Genomic DNA, 20,712 nt, shown 5'->3' on the forward strand with positions numbered 1-20,712 from the left:
AATAGCTGAGGAGTTAGGTAACTTTCTTCTTTAGCATGCTATTCCTCTGATTCATATATTTTCTGATTCTGCTGGTACGTAACACACTGGTTCATCATAGTATGCCAGCTATTCGATACCTACTCTGACACGCTGTTTTGAATGAGCAGTGTGTGCACTTAAGTCAGAGGCTCAGTTAGTAGCCCCATGGCACTAAAGCCCTTGAAGAGCCTTGGCCTACCAAGCGATTGCTGCTCAGCCCAAAGAGCTGCAGGTGACGAGGTTGCGTGTGGCCAGCACGACGAATCCTCTCGGCTGTTATTCTTGGCTCTCTTGATCGGGGCTGCTAACTCACCGTCAGATAGCTCCTCAGTTCTGATCACGTAGGCTGAGTGGACCTCGAACCAGCCCTCAGGTCCAGGTAAAGATCCCTGACCTGGCCGGGAATCGAACTCGGGGCCTCCGGGTAAGAGGCAGGCACGCTACCCCTGCACCACGGGGTTGGCCAGTAGTAGTATAAACTGGTCTAGAATTACAATTTAGGCCTATTCCAAATTATAGTACCACAATTCACTAAATAACTCAAAATTCAACCCTGAAATGAGCCCTTTCTTAAGAAAAGCTTCTTCCTCTTCACTTTTTTAAAATCTACATTAATTTTATTCCAAATTAGCAGCGAAGATGTGATTTCTTTTCTGGCTTGGAGGAAAAATTGCCTCCACGTCAGATAGTTCTTTCCCCCGCCAGTGTAGTGAATTGAGATTTTCCGACTCATCGGGTACTCTCAAGAAACAGATAAGTAAACGGGCGTAGTTTTTGTCCTGGGACTATCCACTATTCGAATCCCCCCGCCGAAAAAAGACGAAGATTGTTCACGGATTACGGATGTCTGCGTTTTGGTCATTCCAGCTCTGTAGCTTTGGACTGTTTGTTCGGCAGCATAGTACTGTTCGTTAAAAGTCAGAAAATGTGTGGTTTTTCATTTGATCGAGTATTTCATATGAAAGCATTGCTTTGAATCGCGCCATTCTTACTGACGTCATTGTAATGACCCATGTTCATTTCAGTTGGGAAAACCACTAAGACAGTCTTTCTGAGAATCTATAAAGGCAGGCGGAGAGTGAGTGTCTGCCATTATAATGAAAACTCCCCAACCTGATTGTGACTGACGGTAGGCAAGCTGGCCTACCATTACAAAATCCAGTCTTCATATGAGAAAAGACGTTGGTGACTTCCCCGTCGTGTTTCTAGGGCAACGTTAAGAGCTATGCAACTTAATATAATCTTGCTCACAACGTTTACACTACCTAACCTAGAATTCTGTATAAAATTTTGAATTCCGTAGCGAAGCACGGGTACATCAGTTAGTTTTATATATATATATAGATAGATTCTTAAATATTCCTTATACCTACCATTAGTTGTTACCTGCAGCAGTCTTTGATAGATTGTCTTCAGGTATCAAATCATTTAAGAAGATTATTAGTGCTAGTGTAAAGTGAAAAGTAAAAGTTGTAAATGATGGACATTGAATTTGTGATTTCCTACTGAATTTAGAGTATTGAACTAGTCGCATTTCTTTAATATTTTCTTTACATGGAATTGCTTGTCGTCTTCTTCTTCTTCTTCTTGTTAGGTAATTGTGTTCTAACTTTACTGTATTATAACTTGTAATGTTAAGCTAGTAATAAGCTCAACCTATAGTATTGTAAGCAGTAGTGTTAAGCTCTGGAAATACTTAAGTTGTGTGTGTGAATTTGTATATGATGATGCTGGATTTAGAATGTTAAACTTGTTGTTGTTTAATTATGCTTTAACTTTACTTTATTATTACACTACTGTAAGTGACTGTTGCCACCGGAGTATTTCCCAATTGCGATGTATTTGTTAATAATCATCATCATTATCTAAAGGCTTTGCCTTGTCGCTGCAACCATTGTTCTCTTCTCTCTGCGATCCTTTTCATCTCTCCATAACCTTGGCATCCCATCATCTGAACTACCTCTTCAATGATCTTCTGTGGTTTCCCTCTGCCTTTCTTTCCCATCACCTTGCCTTCGAACAAGTTCTTTATGAAGTTATTATGCCGGAGAATGAGACCGAAAACTGACGCTTTTCTCCATTTTATCATTGTTATTAAAGTCTCTGGGTGTTTATTTCTGTTTTCTTCTCAATCCAGCTAGTTCTTGTCATCTTCCTCCATAGCCACATTTCCACTCCCTCTAGTCGTTTCACGTCCTCCTTCAAGAGAGTCCATCCTTCACAGCCATATAGCAGCACACTCCAAATGAACGTTTTGATAAACAATTTATTTTGTTCAGTATTTAAGGATTTATTAGTTAAGAGCTGCTTCTTCGCCTCAAAGGCTTTCTTACACAGGGAAATTTTTCTTTTTATTTCCACAGTGCATCTGTTGTCATCGGTAATAACTGATCCTAAGTAGCAGAACTTGTGCACCTGTTTTATTAAAATATTTCCAATTCTGAGCTGTGCCTCTGGCTTCATTTTAGATTTGCTTACAACCATAACATTAGTTTTATTTACATTAATGTTAAGTTGGAAATCTTTTAAGATGGATGTTAATTTCTTGAGCATGATCTGCATGTTCTTCTCATTGTCAGCCAGAAGTGCAATATCGTCGGCAAATCTAATACAGTGTACAATTGTTCCATTTATTTTAATGCCAGGTGTTTTTGATTTAAAAATTTTCATGGCTTCTTCAATGTACAGATTAAATAGAAATGGTGATAAGGAACACCCCTGTCTTACTCCTTTCCTGATCCTCACCTTGCATACTTTATCATCACTTTCTTTGATTGATGTAGAGGTTAAGTATTGCTTTTCTGTCTTTCCAGTCCAAATGAATGTCCTTCATAATTTTGAACAGTCTTTTCCACTGAACATTGTCAAAAGCTTTTTTCAGGTCTACAAAAGCTATATATGTATTTCTGTTAAGGTCTAGTCTTCTCTCCAAGATGGTTTTAAGTGCTATATTAGCTTCTCTCATTCCTACTCCTTTCCTGAACCCAAACTGATCATCTATATTCTGCTCAATTTTCATTTTGATTCTGTTTTTTAATATGCATGTGAATATTTTTGCTGCATGTGAAACAAGACTTAGTATTCTGTAATTGGAGGATTCTGTTGAATCTCCTTTTTTGTGCAGAAGTACTGCTTTGCTTTCTACAAAATCCTCTGGCATATCTCCGTTTTCATAGCAGTACCTGGTGATTTTGAAGAGTTTATCCTTCATCCTTTTTCCAGAGTTTTTCCACAGTTCAGCAGGCAGTTTGTCTGGTCCAGGAGCCTTTTTCTTTTTCAGCTGTTGCAGTGCTGTTTCAAATTCACTTCTCACTATGGGAGGACCTAGTTCATCTTGTGAAACCTGGTCTTGTTTTATGATGTACTCATCTACATTGTCAATTTCTTCATTATATAGATCCTCCAAATACTCTTTCCATCTCTTCATTACCTCGTCATCTTCTATTAACTGATTTCCTTCCATCTTTTATTACACTAGATTTTATTTTAGCCTTGAATTGTGTTCTTTTTACTTGATTGTATGCTCTGTCAACATTTCCGATTTTCATATCATGTTCTATGCTTTTACAAATGTCATCCATCCATCTTTCTTTCGCCTCTCGGCACTTCTGTGTAACTAAGTTTTTTAGTTTCTTATAGTTTATCATTCCTTCTGGAGTATTTTTCCGGTGTTCTTTGTTTCTTTCCTGAATGAGATTTATTATTTCTTCAGTCATCCAGTTCTTCCTGGGTTCAAGCGTCTTTTTTAATAATAATAATAATAATAATAATAATAATAATAATAATAGTAATTTATCTTGGTCACTTTTTTATATATCTATATATATAAAGTAAGAGTTTTGTCTGTACATTGCTCAGAATTTGAAAAGAATGGTATTTCTGTATCGGCCATGTCCACAGTGACAAGAAAATGCATTTTTTACTTTTCCGTAATTTCTGTCTGTATGTATGTATGTATGTATGTACACGCATCACGAGAAAACAGCTGAAGAGAATTTAATGAAAATCTGAATGTAAAGTCGGGTGATGAACCGCTACAATCTAGGCTATAAATTATTTTAATCACGCTGAGTGAAATGGTAGTTTAGGGGAAGGCCTGAAATTTAATTCTCAAGTATTTGTGTTATTAGTGGTCGTGTCTTAATGAAAATCGCTAGACAAAGATGGGAAATAAGTCACTACAATATAGGCTATACAGGCTGAGAAAAATGGTAGTTTAGGGGAAGGCCTGAAATTTTATTCTCAAATATTTGTTATTAGTGGTCGTGTCTTAATGAAAATCGCTAGACAATGATGGGAAATAATTCGCTACAATATAGGCTATACACGCTGAGAAAAATGGTAGTTTAGGGGAAGGCCTAAAATTTAATTGTCAAATATTTATTTTATTAGTGGTCGTATCTTCACGAAAATTGGTATCCAAAGTCGGAGAATAGGTCACTATAATGTAGGCTATCAATAATGTTATTCACACTGAATGAAATGGTAGTTTAGGGGAAGGACTGAAATGTAATCTATATATAAAAGAAGTGTTTTGCCTGTACATTGCTCAGAATTTGAAATGAATGGTATTTCTGTATCGGTCATGTCCACAGTAACAAGGAAATGCATTTTTTACTTTTCCGTAATTTCTGTCTGTCTGCATGTATGTATGTATGATTGTACACGCATCAATAGAAAACGGCTGAAGAGAATGTAATGAAAATTGGTATATAATGTCGGGTGATGAACCACTACAAGCTCGGCTATAAATTATTTTATTTACGCTGAGTGAAATGGTAGTTTAGGGGAAGGCCTGAAATGTAAATCTCAAATAAGTTACGGTATTTATGTTATTAGTGGTCGTATCGATAAATCTATATATATAAAATAAGAGTTTTGTCTGTACATTACTCAGAATTGGAAAAGAATGGTATTTCTGTATCGGTCATGTCCACAGTAACAACGAAATGCATTTTTTACTTTTTCGTAATTTCTGTCTGTATGTATGTATGTATGTATGTATACGCATCACGATAAAACGGCTGAAGAGAATTTAATGAAAATAGGGAAGAAATGTCGGCTGATGAACTACTGCAATCTAGGCTACAAATTATTTTATTCCCGCTAAGTGAAATGGTAGTTTAGAGGAAGGTCTGAAATGTAATTCTCAAATAAGTTATGTGCCCGTTCGCACGTCCACGACAGATTACAAAATGGCGCCGACCTAAGGTATGGGCCTTGTAATCTAAAGCAAGCAAGGAATAGTCACCTGCTATGATGTCTCAGAGGGCCATATACTTCTCGGAATGGTCATGTATTCGAGTAAAACGGACAGTGGACGGTGCACAGTATTGTTTTCAAAAAAATAGAAAAACATTATTATTGAAAATCTTCTTCTTGAAATTTTCACGGCATCGAGAGCGGACGCAATCACCGTAATCGTAATATTTCATTTGGAGAAGCAAAGGATTGCGTATAAAAGAAAAGAAAGAATACAACGATTGAATAAGAATAAAGTATCAGTCTTCACCAAAATTCAAAATCGGTTAAGACGAAAATAAAAGTACTGAAGTCGTTACGAAGAAATTGCGAATACGTCGAAGAGCTACGAAGGAAATTAAAAAAATTAAGGATAAACGACGTCAAAGAAGAATAGTTAAAATGGCAGCATATCGTAATATTATTAGCTTCAATTTTGAGTCTGTCAAAAAGATGATCAAGATGATGCACTGAATTCACATGATGGACCGACCTGGGAACAATTCATCTTGCCATACGACCAGGAAATGACCAGGAGATGACGAGGAAGGCGACGGGTAACCATCCGACCGAGCCATGACGAAAGAAGGCGACGGGTAACCAGATAGAACTACCAGAGCGTTGGAGCGGATGACGTTCCAGATGTCATACCCGTGACCGAACCGGAGACCCATCTACATCCAGTGGGAATGGAACAGCTGGACCAGGGACAACTATCAGAGAGCTAAGTCATTCATAACATTTTATTGCATAATTTTTGGTTTGCTTACACATGTACCTTAGGTATGTGCTGATGGCTAATTGTAGACCGATAATTTGGCAATGCAAGTGATGATTATCAACTAAGTGTGAGACAATTAAGTCTTAGTTACGATTGAATAACATAGCAGAAGTTATGCTATATCGACCAGAATACTTGTAGGAAGCGTGAGGTTTGAAGAGAAATATGAAACAGCTGATTGAATTGACATAATGAGAGATTATAGAGATTTCATTGATGTAATCCATAAAGTTGACGTCACGAATGGTTGTGCGCGGTGTAGAAAGAAACATGGAATTACGCATTTGTTTGGTCCATAAAAAGGGCATTGAACTCGTCTGTAGGTTATGAGGATCTGCGACTTGTAAATTTTATTAAGAAACAGTGTGGTATTTTTTAACGTAGTCGTCAAGTTGGGAACGTGATATATTATTATGGAGGCTACGGTGTTTATATTAGATTGATGTTGTAACGATAATATGAATATGATAATTGGATGAAAGTTTCGAGTTGTGTATAGTGATTTGAGAAGGTTTTTACGCGATGCAGGACCATCGTGTACCTGCAAGTTAAGTTGTGCCACACTACAAGTGAATTTTATGTTTTATTTGCGTAAGAGTGCCCACACCGCTGGAGCTACACAAGCCAAGGTACGAACTGGATTTATTAGTATAGATGTATGCTCGTGACGTAATTGTATTTCAGTGTAGATGTTTTATAATGAACATTAGAATACTACGACTTTGAATAGCTGTAGTTAACCAGAAGCATTACGACACCGATATATATGAGATTATGTTTTTCCAAACCTCGCAGCAAAGCGCTTCCATGTTAATTGCAAGAGAGTAATGTAGCTTGCATTGTGGTTGAATGTTATTGAAATATAACTACTTAATGGGACATTGAACCGATAAGGGCATGTGTGGGACAGCCAAAGATTATGCTGAAGTTAGATAGATAGCTAGATCGGTTAATATTCTCCGTTTGAACGTACATTATTTTTTAACGAACTTGAACTAGGGAAAGGCTAGAGTAGGAGCCGTATTTAACAGGCACTAGGAAAGAATGCCTTAGTTCATAAGTAGTTTCAATGCACAACGAGATCCTTGCAACAAAATCATGACTTCGGATTTTATTAAAATTTAACTTAAAACATTCAGATTTATTTTCGATTTCCTATAATTCAATTAGAATTACTTAAACGAATTCCAATTTATTCACACTTGACTTATTAGTGTTTCTGAGATGCATTGCGGCTGGATATTGTATCCAAGTGAGATTGCTTATATAAGACGAAAGAAAGTGAATTTTCGGAACGAGTTTATTGTGTCGATGTTTTACTTACATTTCAAATGTGAGGTGGAACTCGAATATGTCCAGTGATCTGTTGTAAATGTGTAATTTTTGAATTTCAACTTCACAAAGGAACTGATCATTTTATTAATTTAAATACTGAATATTATTTTTGTTTATCATACGAGCCAGCGCTGACTCATTTTTTCATACATATTACCAGACAATTTGAATACTGCGTTACAGAGTATGGAAATTAGTAATTTAATATTTTATTAATAAACATCTTGTTATTTTTCTACAATTGCTGGTGTCATGAGTTCTTTAATTATTATCTAGATTGTAAGTTAATTTATAGCGAAGTAAGGTAACGTGTAGTTAAGTATTCATTTAACCATGGCAGGTTTCTCGAGGTCAAAACCCTAATAAGGTAGTCGGCGATGATTATTATAATGACGTGAGTAACGATGGGTGACATCCGTGGGTCGGATTTCTCATGGACTCACGTAAAGCGAATTCTACAGTAGGATTACATGTCCTACTAGCCATAATTAAACCCTGAGGTATCCGCTGAGCGACTCCATTTCGTCAAACTAGGCTGCCTAACGACGAGTTAGAAAATGGAGGTATCGGGCAAAGAATGTTTAACCCGTTGGTTGCATTAAATCGGTCGCCCAATGTGGCGCAACAACATAAGATAGAGGCATCGGGAAAAGTTACACTGACCATTGGGTTACAGTTATTTATGTTATTAGTGGTCGTATCGATAAATACTACATAACTAACATAACTTTAGCTATGCCGTAAGTTAGTAGTAGTTATGTAAGAATTTATTAAATTTCCGATCACTTATGTCTTATACATTGTTACGTACCGCAAATAATCGAAGATATTCATGAATTTGGATTTTTGTTACTAAGTCCAAATCAGCGCCGAGTCACGAGAAAATGGGTAAACAGAATTTAGTGAAGCTCGGTATGTAAAGTCTGAGAATAAGGAACTACAGTCTATGATATAAGTCTTCTGTTTCCTCTCATCCCCGATAGATAGGATTACTGCAACGTACTGAGGTTTTTTAAAAATTTGCTTGACGTCGCAACGACACAGGTAGGTCTGATGGCGACGATGGGATAGGAAATGAATAGTGGTGTGACGGAAGCGGCCTTGACTTTAAGGTACAGCCTGGTGTGAAAATGGGAAACCACGGAATAACATCTCTTTTTTTTCTTTGCTTAACGTCGCACCGACACAGATATGTCTTATGGCGACGATAGGATAGGATAGGATAGGATAGGATAGGATAGGATAGGATAGGATAGGATAGGATAGGATAGGATAGGATAGGATAGGTCTAGGAAGTGGAAGGAAGCGGCCGTGGCTTTAATTAAGGTACAGTCCCGGTTTTTGCCCGGTGTGAAAATTGGAAACCACGGAAAACCATCGTCAGGGCTGCCGACAGTGGGGCTCGAAGCACTATCTCCTGAATACCGTCTTCAGGGTTGCCGGCAGTAGGTTCGAATCCACTATCTTCCGGATGCAAGCTCACAGCTGCGCACCCCTAACCACATGGCCAACTCGCCCGGTCGTACCGGCTGTAACTGCCTGCCTGTATATTGGTGGGAAGTAGCTGGGGTGTAAGATAACTTTCTTCTTTAGCATGCCATTCCTCTGGTTCATACATTTTCTGATATATCTGGTATGTTTTTTTTTTTTTTTTGCTAGTTGCTTTACGTCGCACCGACACAGATAGGTCTTACGGCGACGATAGGACAGGAAATGGCTAGGAGTGGGAAGGAAGCGGCCGTGGCCTTAATTAAGGTACAGCCCCAGCATTTGCCTGGTGTGAAAATGGGAAACCACGGAAAACCAGTTTCAGGGCTGCCGATAGTGGGGTTCGAACCTACTATCTCCCGAATACTGGATACTGGCCGCAATTAAGCGACTGCAGCTATCGAGCTCGGTATATCTGGTATGTAACACACTGGTTCATCATAGTATTCGAGCTATACAATCCCTACTCTGAGCCACTGATTGGAATGAGTAGTGTGCATATTTAACGGAATAATGACAAAGGAGTGTTCACAGCAGTCTGCGACCTGGTTATTTCAGCTCTGAAACTTTGGACTCTTAGATCGGCACCGTAGTACTGTTCGTTGAAAGTGAGAAAGCGTGCGTTTTTTTTTTTTTTTTTCATTTGATCGAGTATTTTATATGATAACATTCCTTTCAATCGCTACATTCCTACTGACGTTTTTGTAATGACCTCTGTTGAATTCAGTTAGGAAAACCACCAAGTCAGTCTTTCTGAGAATCCTGTAGCGAAGCACGGGTACATCAGCTAGTTAAATATAAATGTTGCTTGATTAGTTCCACATTCCTGAAGAAAGCCAGTGTGATCGCTAGCACTGAGAAATATATGCAAATGCATAATTTTTGTGCAGCTGCATATCCCAAAAGACTTAATAAATAAAGTAAGACAATTGAAGCATGTTTGTTTCTGCATATATGCACATATTTTGCATGTTTGCACGTATTTCTGTGTTAAGAACAAATTTAGTGGCTTAAATCATTTGTGAGTTTTCTGGATTAAACACATAAATTACCGTTAATTGTAAGATGATAATGCTGTAGTAATCTTTGTAACAATGTGCAGACTGTACATACATACTGTAGATATTTGTGAATTAACTAAATGTTTTCACAATTCTCTAGTTGTAACTAGCTCAGTGACCTCATTTTTAGTTCCATATCTCTTATCTTTAAATTGTTGAAAACTGAGTCTGACTGTTATCACCTTGGTCTCCTTCTACTTCTCTTACCCTCCATGACAGTCCATTATTATCCTCCTCACATGACCCCACCACCAAAGCTGATTTATGCGCACAGCTTCATTCATAGAGTTCATTCCAAACTTAACCTTTACCTTCTCATTCCAAGTACCCTCCTACCATTGTTCCCTCCTGTTTGTACCAGCAGTACAGTACGTGCAACTTTTAGTGATACCTGGTTTTACAGGGGTGAGGAGTAAGGAGGGAGCTCTTCCGGTTCTGGTAATACTGCCAACTGAATGGAAATGAAATCTGAATTGGATCGATATGAATTTTCTAAACCTTTATTATCTTAAGCCAACTACTGTGTCATGCACACATTATATAACATTTCTCGATGCGAATCTTGTTGCTAGCATGAATTCTATATTCTCGCTTCGCTGTGTAAACAACAGCAGTACTAGTACATAACGTGCACGCTAGATGTCTCACGGTGATGCATAATTGATTCCTAGTTTGTGCATAGCGAGTAGAAGGAAGAAGTGTGATCACTCCCCTAGTTCATCAGTTCCTCTGCTAGGCCACTCTCCTAGCAGTATTTGAGCTTGAGCTTGAGCTTACAAGTCACCATACGAATAAAAGAACAATCATTGCATGCAAAATATTATGCTTTTGCTTACCATTCCAGAAGTCAGTAGTCAGATAGTTTAGATAGCTTCTGGGTAGACTATGTGGTCTTAGAAGATTTCAGTTCCTTTCTCATCTGTCTTGTTACAAAATAAAATCGGCATTTCACACACTCCTTTGCAAGACTGCGGCTATCACTGTTAATTAGACCTAAAATTGTTCTACCAGTCCGGTAAGAGGTCAGCCATGTTCTCAGTGAAGTCTAGTGCTTGTCTTATTTTCTTTTGTGCATTTTCTACTACAGCCTTATTTGTCTCTCCTGTCTTCTTAACCAGTGTTCTCATTTGATTGACGAATGATGTCAATGTTAGTTCAAATTTGGGCTCACAATTACTACCCGATGACAGGGCAAGTTTGGTTGGGATATAAATAGATTGCAACATGTGTAAATTCAGAAAATCTATTGTTGAAGGGTTGTCATCACAACTTAATGAGCATAGAATACCAAAGTGCCGTTCTAGTGGATCTTGATTAAATTTGCTTGTGAGCACATATCGGAATCCGTTATTCCATAAATACTCGGACACCTCTATGGTGCTCTCAATTGTTACTCTTAGGGATTCAAGAGTTCTTTCTGAAGCAAAAGTATTATTCTTCCCACTGAGGTTATCTCTCCATTTTATTAAGGTTTGATGCCCTATTGAATCTTTATAAAGAGCCCCTGTCAATGTAGAAGTATTTAATACATCTATTAGGATGTTTAATTCCCTTGTGAACGTTTCTGTCGGTTCTCTGTCTTCAAATCCCTCCGAGTTTATCTGTCTAAAGAACTTTATGCCATTTGCAACACAATTACTAAATAACTGAAAAGCAAGTCTCACGTTCATGCGCTGAAATGAAGTGGGGTCTATATGTGCAGACGTTAGCTTGTGGCAAACTTTCAAACCTGCAAATTTATGGCAGTTATCCATTTCAAAAACTTGTTGATAGAATTTAAAGTCTACAACTTCATTTTTGTAATAGACTTTCCTTTTGTTGTGAAAATTATTTCTGATGCGCTTAATTATATGTACAGCATCTGAAAAGGCCCATAGTCTCCTACTAGAATCAAACGGATTAGAAGTAGAGCACAGGACCTTCCCTTCTTTTCCATTTATTCCTAAACATTTCCACACCTTTTTATTAGACTGACTTCCGTCTGAGGTGAAACCTATAATTCTAGCGCCAATTTGTTCCAGTTGTAAGACCACCTGGATTAAAATTCGTGACAAAATATCACCAGGTGTGGAATTTTGGCTTGCATAAACAGCAACCGGTTGAACCCAATTATTTAATAGGGGATCAAACATGAACACTAACACATGATTTGAGAGTTTGTTTTTCCCGTGTTCTTGGGTGTGTTCTCCTAAATTTACGAATCCATCAGCTTTTAATGAGTTGATGTTAAACTGTACCTCTTCTCTCAGTTTTACTTCGTCATATATGTGAATTTCCGTGAGATTGTTTTCACTCTTCTCATCGCAGAAATAGTTCTCAATAGCACTAATGGCATGGGTGTTCACCCCGTAAGGGCACTTAAGACCTTTAACTAATCTTCACAGGTGAGCCTCTGAAGGAAGGGGAAGCATGTTATGCCTTAAACAGTGACTATAGCCCGTAGCTGATTTAATTTTAAATAAGAGACTATCTAAAAGGAATTCGTTATCATATCTCATTCCTTTCTTATTTCAGCTGACATTTTTTTAGCATGGTGTCAATAATCACCTTTTGCTTTCTGCTTAATGTTGACTCACTTGAATAATTTGGCTGTATTTTGGAATCTCTTAGTTGTTTTTCTAGCAACAAAATCTTAGCATTAGCTATTTTCAATTTATTACGAATAGTCATTATATTACGTCCCTGTCTCTTTAGTTGTTTCTAAGTGAACTAATTTTCGTTTTAGCTGTGTATTAATCTATTTCAGTTCTTTTATCACACTCAGAAAAAGCATCAAAATTTAATTTGCGGTGAGGCCTGTGTGATTTGTTTCTTGAACTTTCCTCAGTCTTCGGAGGCTGTCTTTTACGGGGTGATTTTCATTTGTTTAATTGTTTTGTGAGACATTGTGGCAAATTGGTGAATATATGAGGGACAGCGCCAGTTTTCAGTTTCCATCTATCTCTAGGAATTTCTACCTGTTCGCCTTGTATTACAAATGAATCTAATTTAACAATAAATTCATCAGAAAAATGTGAATTGCACACATAACACTTATCAGAAAGCTTTTTGTCCTTTCTGGGAATCGCCTTTTCCCATTTTGAAAATTCTGATTCATTTTTAGGTGGTTTGAAGAAGTGTTTACGTTTCGTAGTTTTGTAGCCAGATTTACATCCTGGAATGAAACAAGTAGGCATTTTTTTTCCTCGTCAGTATTATTGTAAGTTTTATAAACTCAACACTATATTTAAACTAAATTAAAGAATACCATCACCAAATCACATGCTCTTCACTTTCACTTAACTTAAGAATAATGCACAGCAATTAAGTTTTGCCTTCACAGAGCAACACTACCTAACACAAAACCATATTATAACTACAGATACCAACCCTCAGATAGCAATGGTGCTGTCCCTAGCAGATGATTCATCACAGTCCCTATACTACCCAACAGGGAACAACTTAAGAGCTCACACTTGCTCTTCTACTCGTTATGGTTTGTTTCAAAGGTTGCCAATACGAATCTAAAAGATAACCGAGGTCTACCGATTCACCACTAGGGAGCCCAGGTATCACTAAATGTTGTGCGTGCTGTAATTCTCTCCTATTGTGATGTTGAAAGGATATTTTCTGTACATATATTAAAAATTTGAATATTTAATTTTATGTTGCTAGTGTTCAGTTTTTCATGTACAATAGAAAGCTTGCAAACTTAAGAATTTTATTGCATTTATAAGAACATATTTGGGCATTTTATATTGCACATTTGCATGCTGCACATTAATAATAAAATTTTCATCATCTGTACAATAGCATCAAGCAATTAAAAACACATGGAGCTTTCTGAAAGTTTGAAGGTGTTAGATATTGCCATCAAAAGTGTGAAGGACAGAGCTTATGGAAAATGTAGCAGTTATGTAAAGCAGAAAATGGCAAACATCTTTGCTTAGAATAATGGTCTTGTGAAGCAGAGGAAATTAAGAGAAAGATTGTGTTGGTGAAGTGGACATTAACCTTAGCTTATTGCTAAGTTTTGTTCCCTCACTTCTTGCGATGTGAAAGGGATATTTTCCATACATGAACATACTTTTACAGGCTAATTATGTGTGCGTTTCTATTAATATTCTGAATATTTCATGGTTTGTTGCTAGTGTTTTGTTTTATCACAAATTCTATACAACAGAAAGCTTGCATACTTAAGGGGAGACCCTACTGACTTATTAAGCCAAAAATGGTCCAAAAACCAAAATTGAGGGTTTTGCACTAACAATTACCCCATTCCTCAGGGCAGATTAAATGTTTGCTGACTTTTTTAAAATCCCTTTCACTATATTTCATATTACCACTTTTGAATTTCTGGCGATTTCTGGTGTACTGGTCTGTGTTGTTATCTGTGGACAGCTTCCAAAGTTATGCATGTAGAGGAACATTCCCCATTATGGATGACAAAGAATGTTGAGCAGAAAATGTCCACAATGTGTGCTTTGCATTTTTGTGTAGGTTTACTGAAGAATATTTTAAGCTTCAAAATTCAGCTTGAGTTAATTGTGTTAAATTTTTTAACTGGAACTAATAGCATAACGCTCTTATGTGATGTGGCTTAGCACAATGGAATGTAGAACGGTAGCCCAGAAACTAATGCACCACATTTTTTTCTTCAACTATTATTTATTGAACACAATGAAGCTTATACGCAAGAAAGAATGATGTTTCTTCTATACTCCCTATTTTTCCACGTAATCTCCTTCCCGTTCTATGGCCTTACTCCAGCGCGACACATGGGTGTGTGTGCCTGTCAGTACCACTCCTTGTTCTGTTCACAAAGCCATTTCTTCACTGTGCCAATCACCTCTTCGTCATCCTCAAAATGCCTGCCACGAATGGCATTCTTCAGTGGCCCAAACAAGTTAAAGTCTGAGGAAGCTAGGTCAGAGTTATAGGGTGGACGGGGTAACATTGTCCAACCCTGTTTCGTGATGTGTTCCGACGTCCTCTAACTTGTGTGACTGGGCGAGTTGGCCGTGCGGTTAGGAGTACGCAGCTGTGAGCTCGCATCCAGGAGATAGTGGGTTCGAATCCCACTGTCGACAACTGTGAAGATGGTTTTCCGGGGTTTCCCATTTTCACACCAGGCAAATGCTGGGGCTGTACCTTTATTAAGGCCACAGCCGCTTCCTTCCCATTCCTAGGCCTTTCCTCTCCCATCATAAAAAAATAAAAATAAAAAGCTTGTGTGAGGGCATGCGTTATCATGTTGAAGCAAACAATCACCTGGGTTGTTATAGTGTCCAAATCACTGAAAGCACTCTTGAATTTGGTTAATATGTTCACATATGCTTCAGAATTAATGGTGGTGCCTCTCGGCATCACATCATTGAGTATGACACCATCCTAGTCCCGAAAACCTTACCAGAGGAAGCAGTTGCTTGTAACATACATCCCTTACAGACGCCATGTTGGAACCATTGCTGCAAGTACGCTATCTGTCGGAAGTAACGGAAACTTTGTGTGCACACTCCAAAAATTTCAAAGAATTCATATCTAAAGTTTTGCATTTGTACTATTGTTGGGGGCTGAGAAAAATATTGTGGGACCACCTTTGTATAAACAGTTTTTAGTGAAAACTGTTATAATCTTTCAACGTTCAAAGATCAATCATTACAGCTAGGGTTATGTATTTTTATCTAAAAGGGCTTACAAAGTAGAGTAGAATCTTAAAAACTGTTGCTGAGGAGAGGCAAAGGGCCAAGCAAGAAAAAAATATATGATGCAGGGAAGTTCTGATGGACTTACTCTAATTTTATACAAAATTAGCTTTTTCTCAAAACTTTATTTTGCAGTATTCAGAATGTTAGGCTTATGCTGTGTCAAGAAAACAAGGTGAAACTCTCTATGTTTCGCAGAGAACTTTGCTCCGCGTCTTCAAAGACTTGAAAGCATCAATGTTAACATTCAAAATGTTGTTAGTGCAACAGTTTTTGCCTGATTATCATCAAAATTCTCATGCTTATCTTACCATGTGAGGTACATAAAAGTTCATATCCATTATGAAAAATAATGATATCTGACAGAGATATTTTCAGTCAATAAAAACTACTCTCATAACAACAATAATGTGATTGTTCAAATAATAACTAGCAGTTTCCCGCTGGCTCCGCCCGCAATGTACAAAGTGTGGTGTTGTTCGTTACTATCCTCACGGATGTATTTGCACAGTTTCGAGTTAATGAAATAAAACACATCTGCTGTGGTAATAGAATGTAACATTATGTCAACAAAACACTTGAAAATACATCACACAAAGAAATTGAATTAAACGTTCCTTGGAACAACACTACGCGCCAAACTGTTAAAAAGTCCTTCAGATATCTTCGTCATGGAGACAAATGTACTCATAACTTTTCTCAGATTCTACCAGTTTAAGCAGTTATTACCTCAAAAGAAAGCGCTTGATCCACTGAGTGTTTTTAGACCAAAACGAACTGCATACCTCATTTAGGACGAAGGATATAATTGCTTCAATGAGAAAAAATATTGAAGAAATGAGATGTCAAATTGAATGTGCAATCATAACTTTCCTCAGAATCAACCAATTTGAATAGTTAAGACCTAAAATGAAAGAACTTGATCCACTTCGTACCTCAATTAGAACCAAAGATATGATTGCTTCAAAGACAAAAAATTGAAAAAATCAAATAATTTGTGGAAGGTGGAAGTTAAGTGATTTATAATACTTGATGACAAATCTGTGCATGAATAACTTTCAGTTTTAAAAAAATTGAAAAAAAAAAATTGAAAGAAATCGACCAGGTGGAATGGCTGGACTGACTGACTTTAGTTTTCATAATTTTTTTAATATGTAGATAACAGTAATTATTCACATGCTCTGAAGAGCCACCACAAAAAAGTTTCCAAGTAAAAACTTAAAAAATGGTATACAAGGGTTGTTTTGAATTTATTGAAATTATTTTTATAAAATGTAAAATGTGACCGTGATACCAAAATGTTCAGATTATAAAACAAAATTTTGACAACATAAATGAACTCTCAAAACATGGTGATATTGGATGAAAATGGCAGAACTTACGGAAATCGGTATGACCATCCCTTAACCTTATACTGCATATTTTGGTATTTTAAAGTGCACATTTGTATGCATATTTTGGGATTTGTAGCGCATATAATTCTCAACACTAGTGATCACATACTACAAATTATGATCAACATATAGGTGCATATTTGTATAAAGTTTGAAGCTAATTAGGTTAAAATTGATTTATCAGAAGTATGTATTATGTCAGTATTGGGCTACAGTACGCTTAGTATATCACTCTTTTGCTTTTCTAGGGGACATCTTTACACTCCACACTAAGCTTCTAACATTTTTCTGTAATATACCATTATATTTTAGTAATGTTTTTAAATGTATACCAACGAGCGTATTGGCTGTGTGGTTAGGGCCACATAGCTTTGAGCTTGCATTCGCGAGATGGGGGTTTGTATGCCACGGTCATCAGCCCAGAAGATGGTGTTCCACGGTTTCCCATTTTTACACCAAAATCCCGGGGCTGAACCTTAATTAAGGCGACGGCCGCTACCTTCTCAATCCTAGACCCTTCACGTCCTTGCATTGCCGAAAACCTTCCACATGTTAGTGCGATGTTCATCCACTAACAAAAGAAGAAATGTAAAAAAATAAATGTAGATCAAACTTATTTTCTGCAGCTACTGTATAACCTAGAATTAAAATCTTACTACATCTTTCACCACCACCACCGCCGCCGTCGCCACCACCACGCTATATACCAAGGAGAATAAAAGAGAGGGATCTAAATTAATTCCAACTTCTATTCATAGTCATCATCATCAATTCTCTGTATAGTATATAAAGGGAGAAAAGCTATATTTTTGTTAGTTACTGTACTGTTGTGGTAAAATCTTGTGTTTCGTCTGTCAGGATGTGCTTACACCATTTCAAATATATTGGCAAACGACAGATAATGGCCAAGACTGGGACAAAGCCTGCTTCTGCAAAAGCCATGACTCTACCAGCACGCATGCAGCCTCCAGACTTTTCATCTGATAGTAATGCTCTTGGAACTCACAGTGGCAGTAGTAGTGTGGGCCGCGAAAGTGTTCAGCAAATTGGTAAGTAATGTTAATAAGTTGTAATATATCTTTAAATTATTCGGTACATTTTTCAATGTAGCTGGCATTATTTTAGTATACCCATTAACATGGCTTGAGATAGAAACAACACTAAAGAGCATGCGAAATGGGAAGTCCCTAGGCTTTTTACATTAATAAAATTTTTATCATGAGTTTATTCTAGAAATGATGTATGTTTTGTCAGTTCCAGGTAAAGAATTTTAAATGATATGTTACTGTTATTATTTTATGCATTGGTACTCATAATAGAACGTACAATGAGTCTAGCCATATGCTAAATGTTCATTAACAGAGTTTATAAAGTTATATACAACATTGACTAAGAACATCCCACGTTGTACAATTAAGTGTCTCTGCTAGAGTGAGTGAGTCTGGTAATGTTTGAAGGTGCTCAAATATGCCTGCGTTATGTTGGTGGATTTACTGTAATATGACAAATATGACAATTCCTATAGGGAAAATTTCTGGCACCTTTGTGCCTCTGAAAACTGTAAAAATACTGAGTGAGATGTAAAACCAATACTGTCAATATTATTACAGTAAACACTCTCAATTTTGGATTCATGGGAGTGACACTGGTCCACATTAGTGAAAGTAAAAATTATTCAAATGTTTTCTAAGATATTACTCTGAAGCTGTAATACTGTATTACAATAGGTATACAATGTAAGGAAGAAGATCCAGCCATAAAAACAATGCTATATAATTCCATATCACCTCATCCGAAACCCAGTATCAGGGGTAGATAGACAATTGGAACTTCATAGCCTACATTTAGAATGGTACTAACCAGTTATTTTCTGCTGTCATCTGACGATAGGATAGAGGAAGACTGTCAAGGAAGTAGGAAACTACTGTACAAAATAGTAAACAGTAAAAGAAACGAGTATATAAACATCCTTGCACTGGAAACAGATGATGGTAGCTTAATACGAACAGAGGAAGGGATCGGGGATGAAATTAAGGAGTACTTCACCGTGCTGTTAAATGGAGATGCAAGCAACACCATCACCAATAATGAGGCAAAAACAACAAATAACCATCAACATGGCTTGAGATAGAAACAACACTAAAGAGCATGCGAAATGGGAAGTCCCTAGGCTTTGATGATCTCAGCTCAGACAAGATAAAGGCAGCTGGAATTCCAGGCTTGAATTGGCTATATAGAGTATCAGTGATTTGGGAAAGAAACAAAATCGCAGAAGATTGGAGTAAAAGAGTCATCGTCCCACTGTTCAAAAAGGGCAACCGACAGAAATGTGGAAATTACAGTGGCATCACTCTCTTGTCACACACACTGAAGCTGCTGGAAAATATCATAAAAATGAGACTTAGGAATATAGTGGAACCTTTGCTTGAGGAAGAACAACAGGGGTTCAGCAAAGGTTGAAGTACTGTGGATCTTGTGTCTGTCTGTTAGGTCATCAGCCCAGAGGCTGGTTGGATCCTCAAACAGCTCCACCAAAGGCTATGCAGTTATAGGGAAACTGCAAAAACCAATGACAGAGCCCAAATGAGGCGTACTAGGCAAGATGAAGAGTGAGGTAGTTTGTCATTGCTTTCCTCACTGGACCAGAAGGTGCTACTGCAGCACGACCGATCCTATGAGCAACACCTTTCATAACACTCAGACACTAGTTGTGCTTCAAATGTCATTACTCAGCACCACTCATACCCCAGCAGCTTCCATATTGTCACAGTCATGGATGAGACTGGGACTTCGGTGGAAGCTACACTTTGCTCTGGCCTGTGCCAAGAGACGGCTACAAAAATACTGCATCCATCAAGAAATGGCAACAGGCGGACTGTGGATCTTATCTTTGCAGTAAAAATGCTGACAGAAAAGTACTGGAAATACGGAAATCTTGTGATTGCATTTGTGGACATTGAAAAAGCATATGATAGTGTTCCTCGAAACAAGATGTGGGAATGTCTGGAAGACCTAAAGGTGCCAAAGTACTTAATTGACAAAGTCAAGATGCTATACCAGGAGTACTACAGCTATGTCCCAGACAGGCAACGGACGATCAAAATGGTTTGAATCAAAGAGAGGAGTCCAACAAGGAAGTGCCCTATCACCTCTCCTTTTCATAATAGTAATGGACAAGGTCATAAAATCTATCAAGAAAATGAACAGTGAACCAAACGCCCTGGTATTTGCTGATGATGTGCTTGTATGGGGAGAGACAGAAGCTGAAGTTCAAAAGAAACTTAACGAATGGAACAATACATTAAAAAATTCTATATTGAAGATGAGCAGACCAAAGACAGTGGAAATGACCATCAATAGGGAAGAAACAAGCTCAAATATATTTCTGGAAGGAGTAAAAATTGAATCAGCTTCCCATTTCAAGTACCTTGGAAGCACAATCTTGAAAGACCACACTGTTAGGCAGGAAATACTCAGCAGGACACAGAAACCATCAAACTTCTACATTCACGTCAGAAATCTTCTCTGGGACTGAAAAATACCACAAAAAGCAAAAATAATCATGTACTACACTTACTTTGTACCAATCCTCACGTACGGCTTAGAGACAAGTACCCTATTAAACAAAGACATCAGTAGAATTCAAGCAACTGAAATGAGATACATTAGAACCATGAACCAAACTACCAGAAAGAACAAGATCAGAA

General features: G+C 37.5%; 1 protein-coding gene across 1 annotated transcript in view; it reads left to right on the top strand.

Annotated features, from left to right (window-relative positions):
* The window catches only part of Ziz (dedicator of cytokinesis protein Ziz), a 542,949-nt gene that overhangs the window by 396,452 nt on the left and 125,785 nt on the right, over positions 1-20,712 (top strand). The window contains exon 26 of the mRNA XM_067151766.2: positions 17,864-18,054. Within this exon, the coding sequence (XP_067007867.2) occupies positions 17,864-18,054 (191 nt within the window). The remainder of the gene's footprint in view (positions 1-17,863; positions 18,055-20,712) is intronic.

Source organism: Anabrus simplex, chromosome 7, assembly GCF_040414725.1.
Source record: "Anabrus simplex isolate iqAnaSimp1 chromosome 7, ASM4041472v1, whole genome shotgun sequence".
NCBI lineage: Eukaryota > Metazoa > Arthropoda > Insecta > Orthoptera > Tettigoniidae > Anabrus > Anabrus simplex.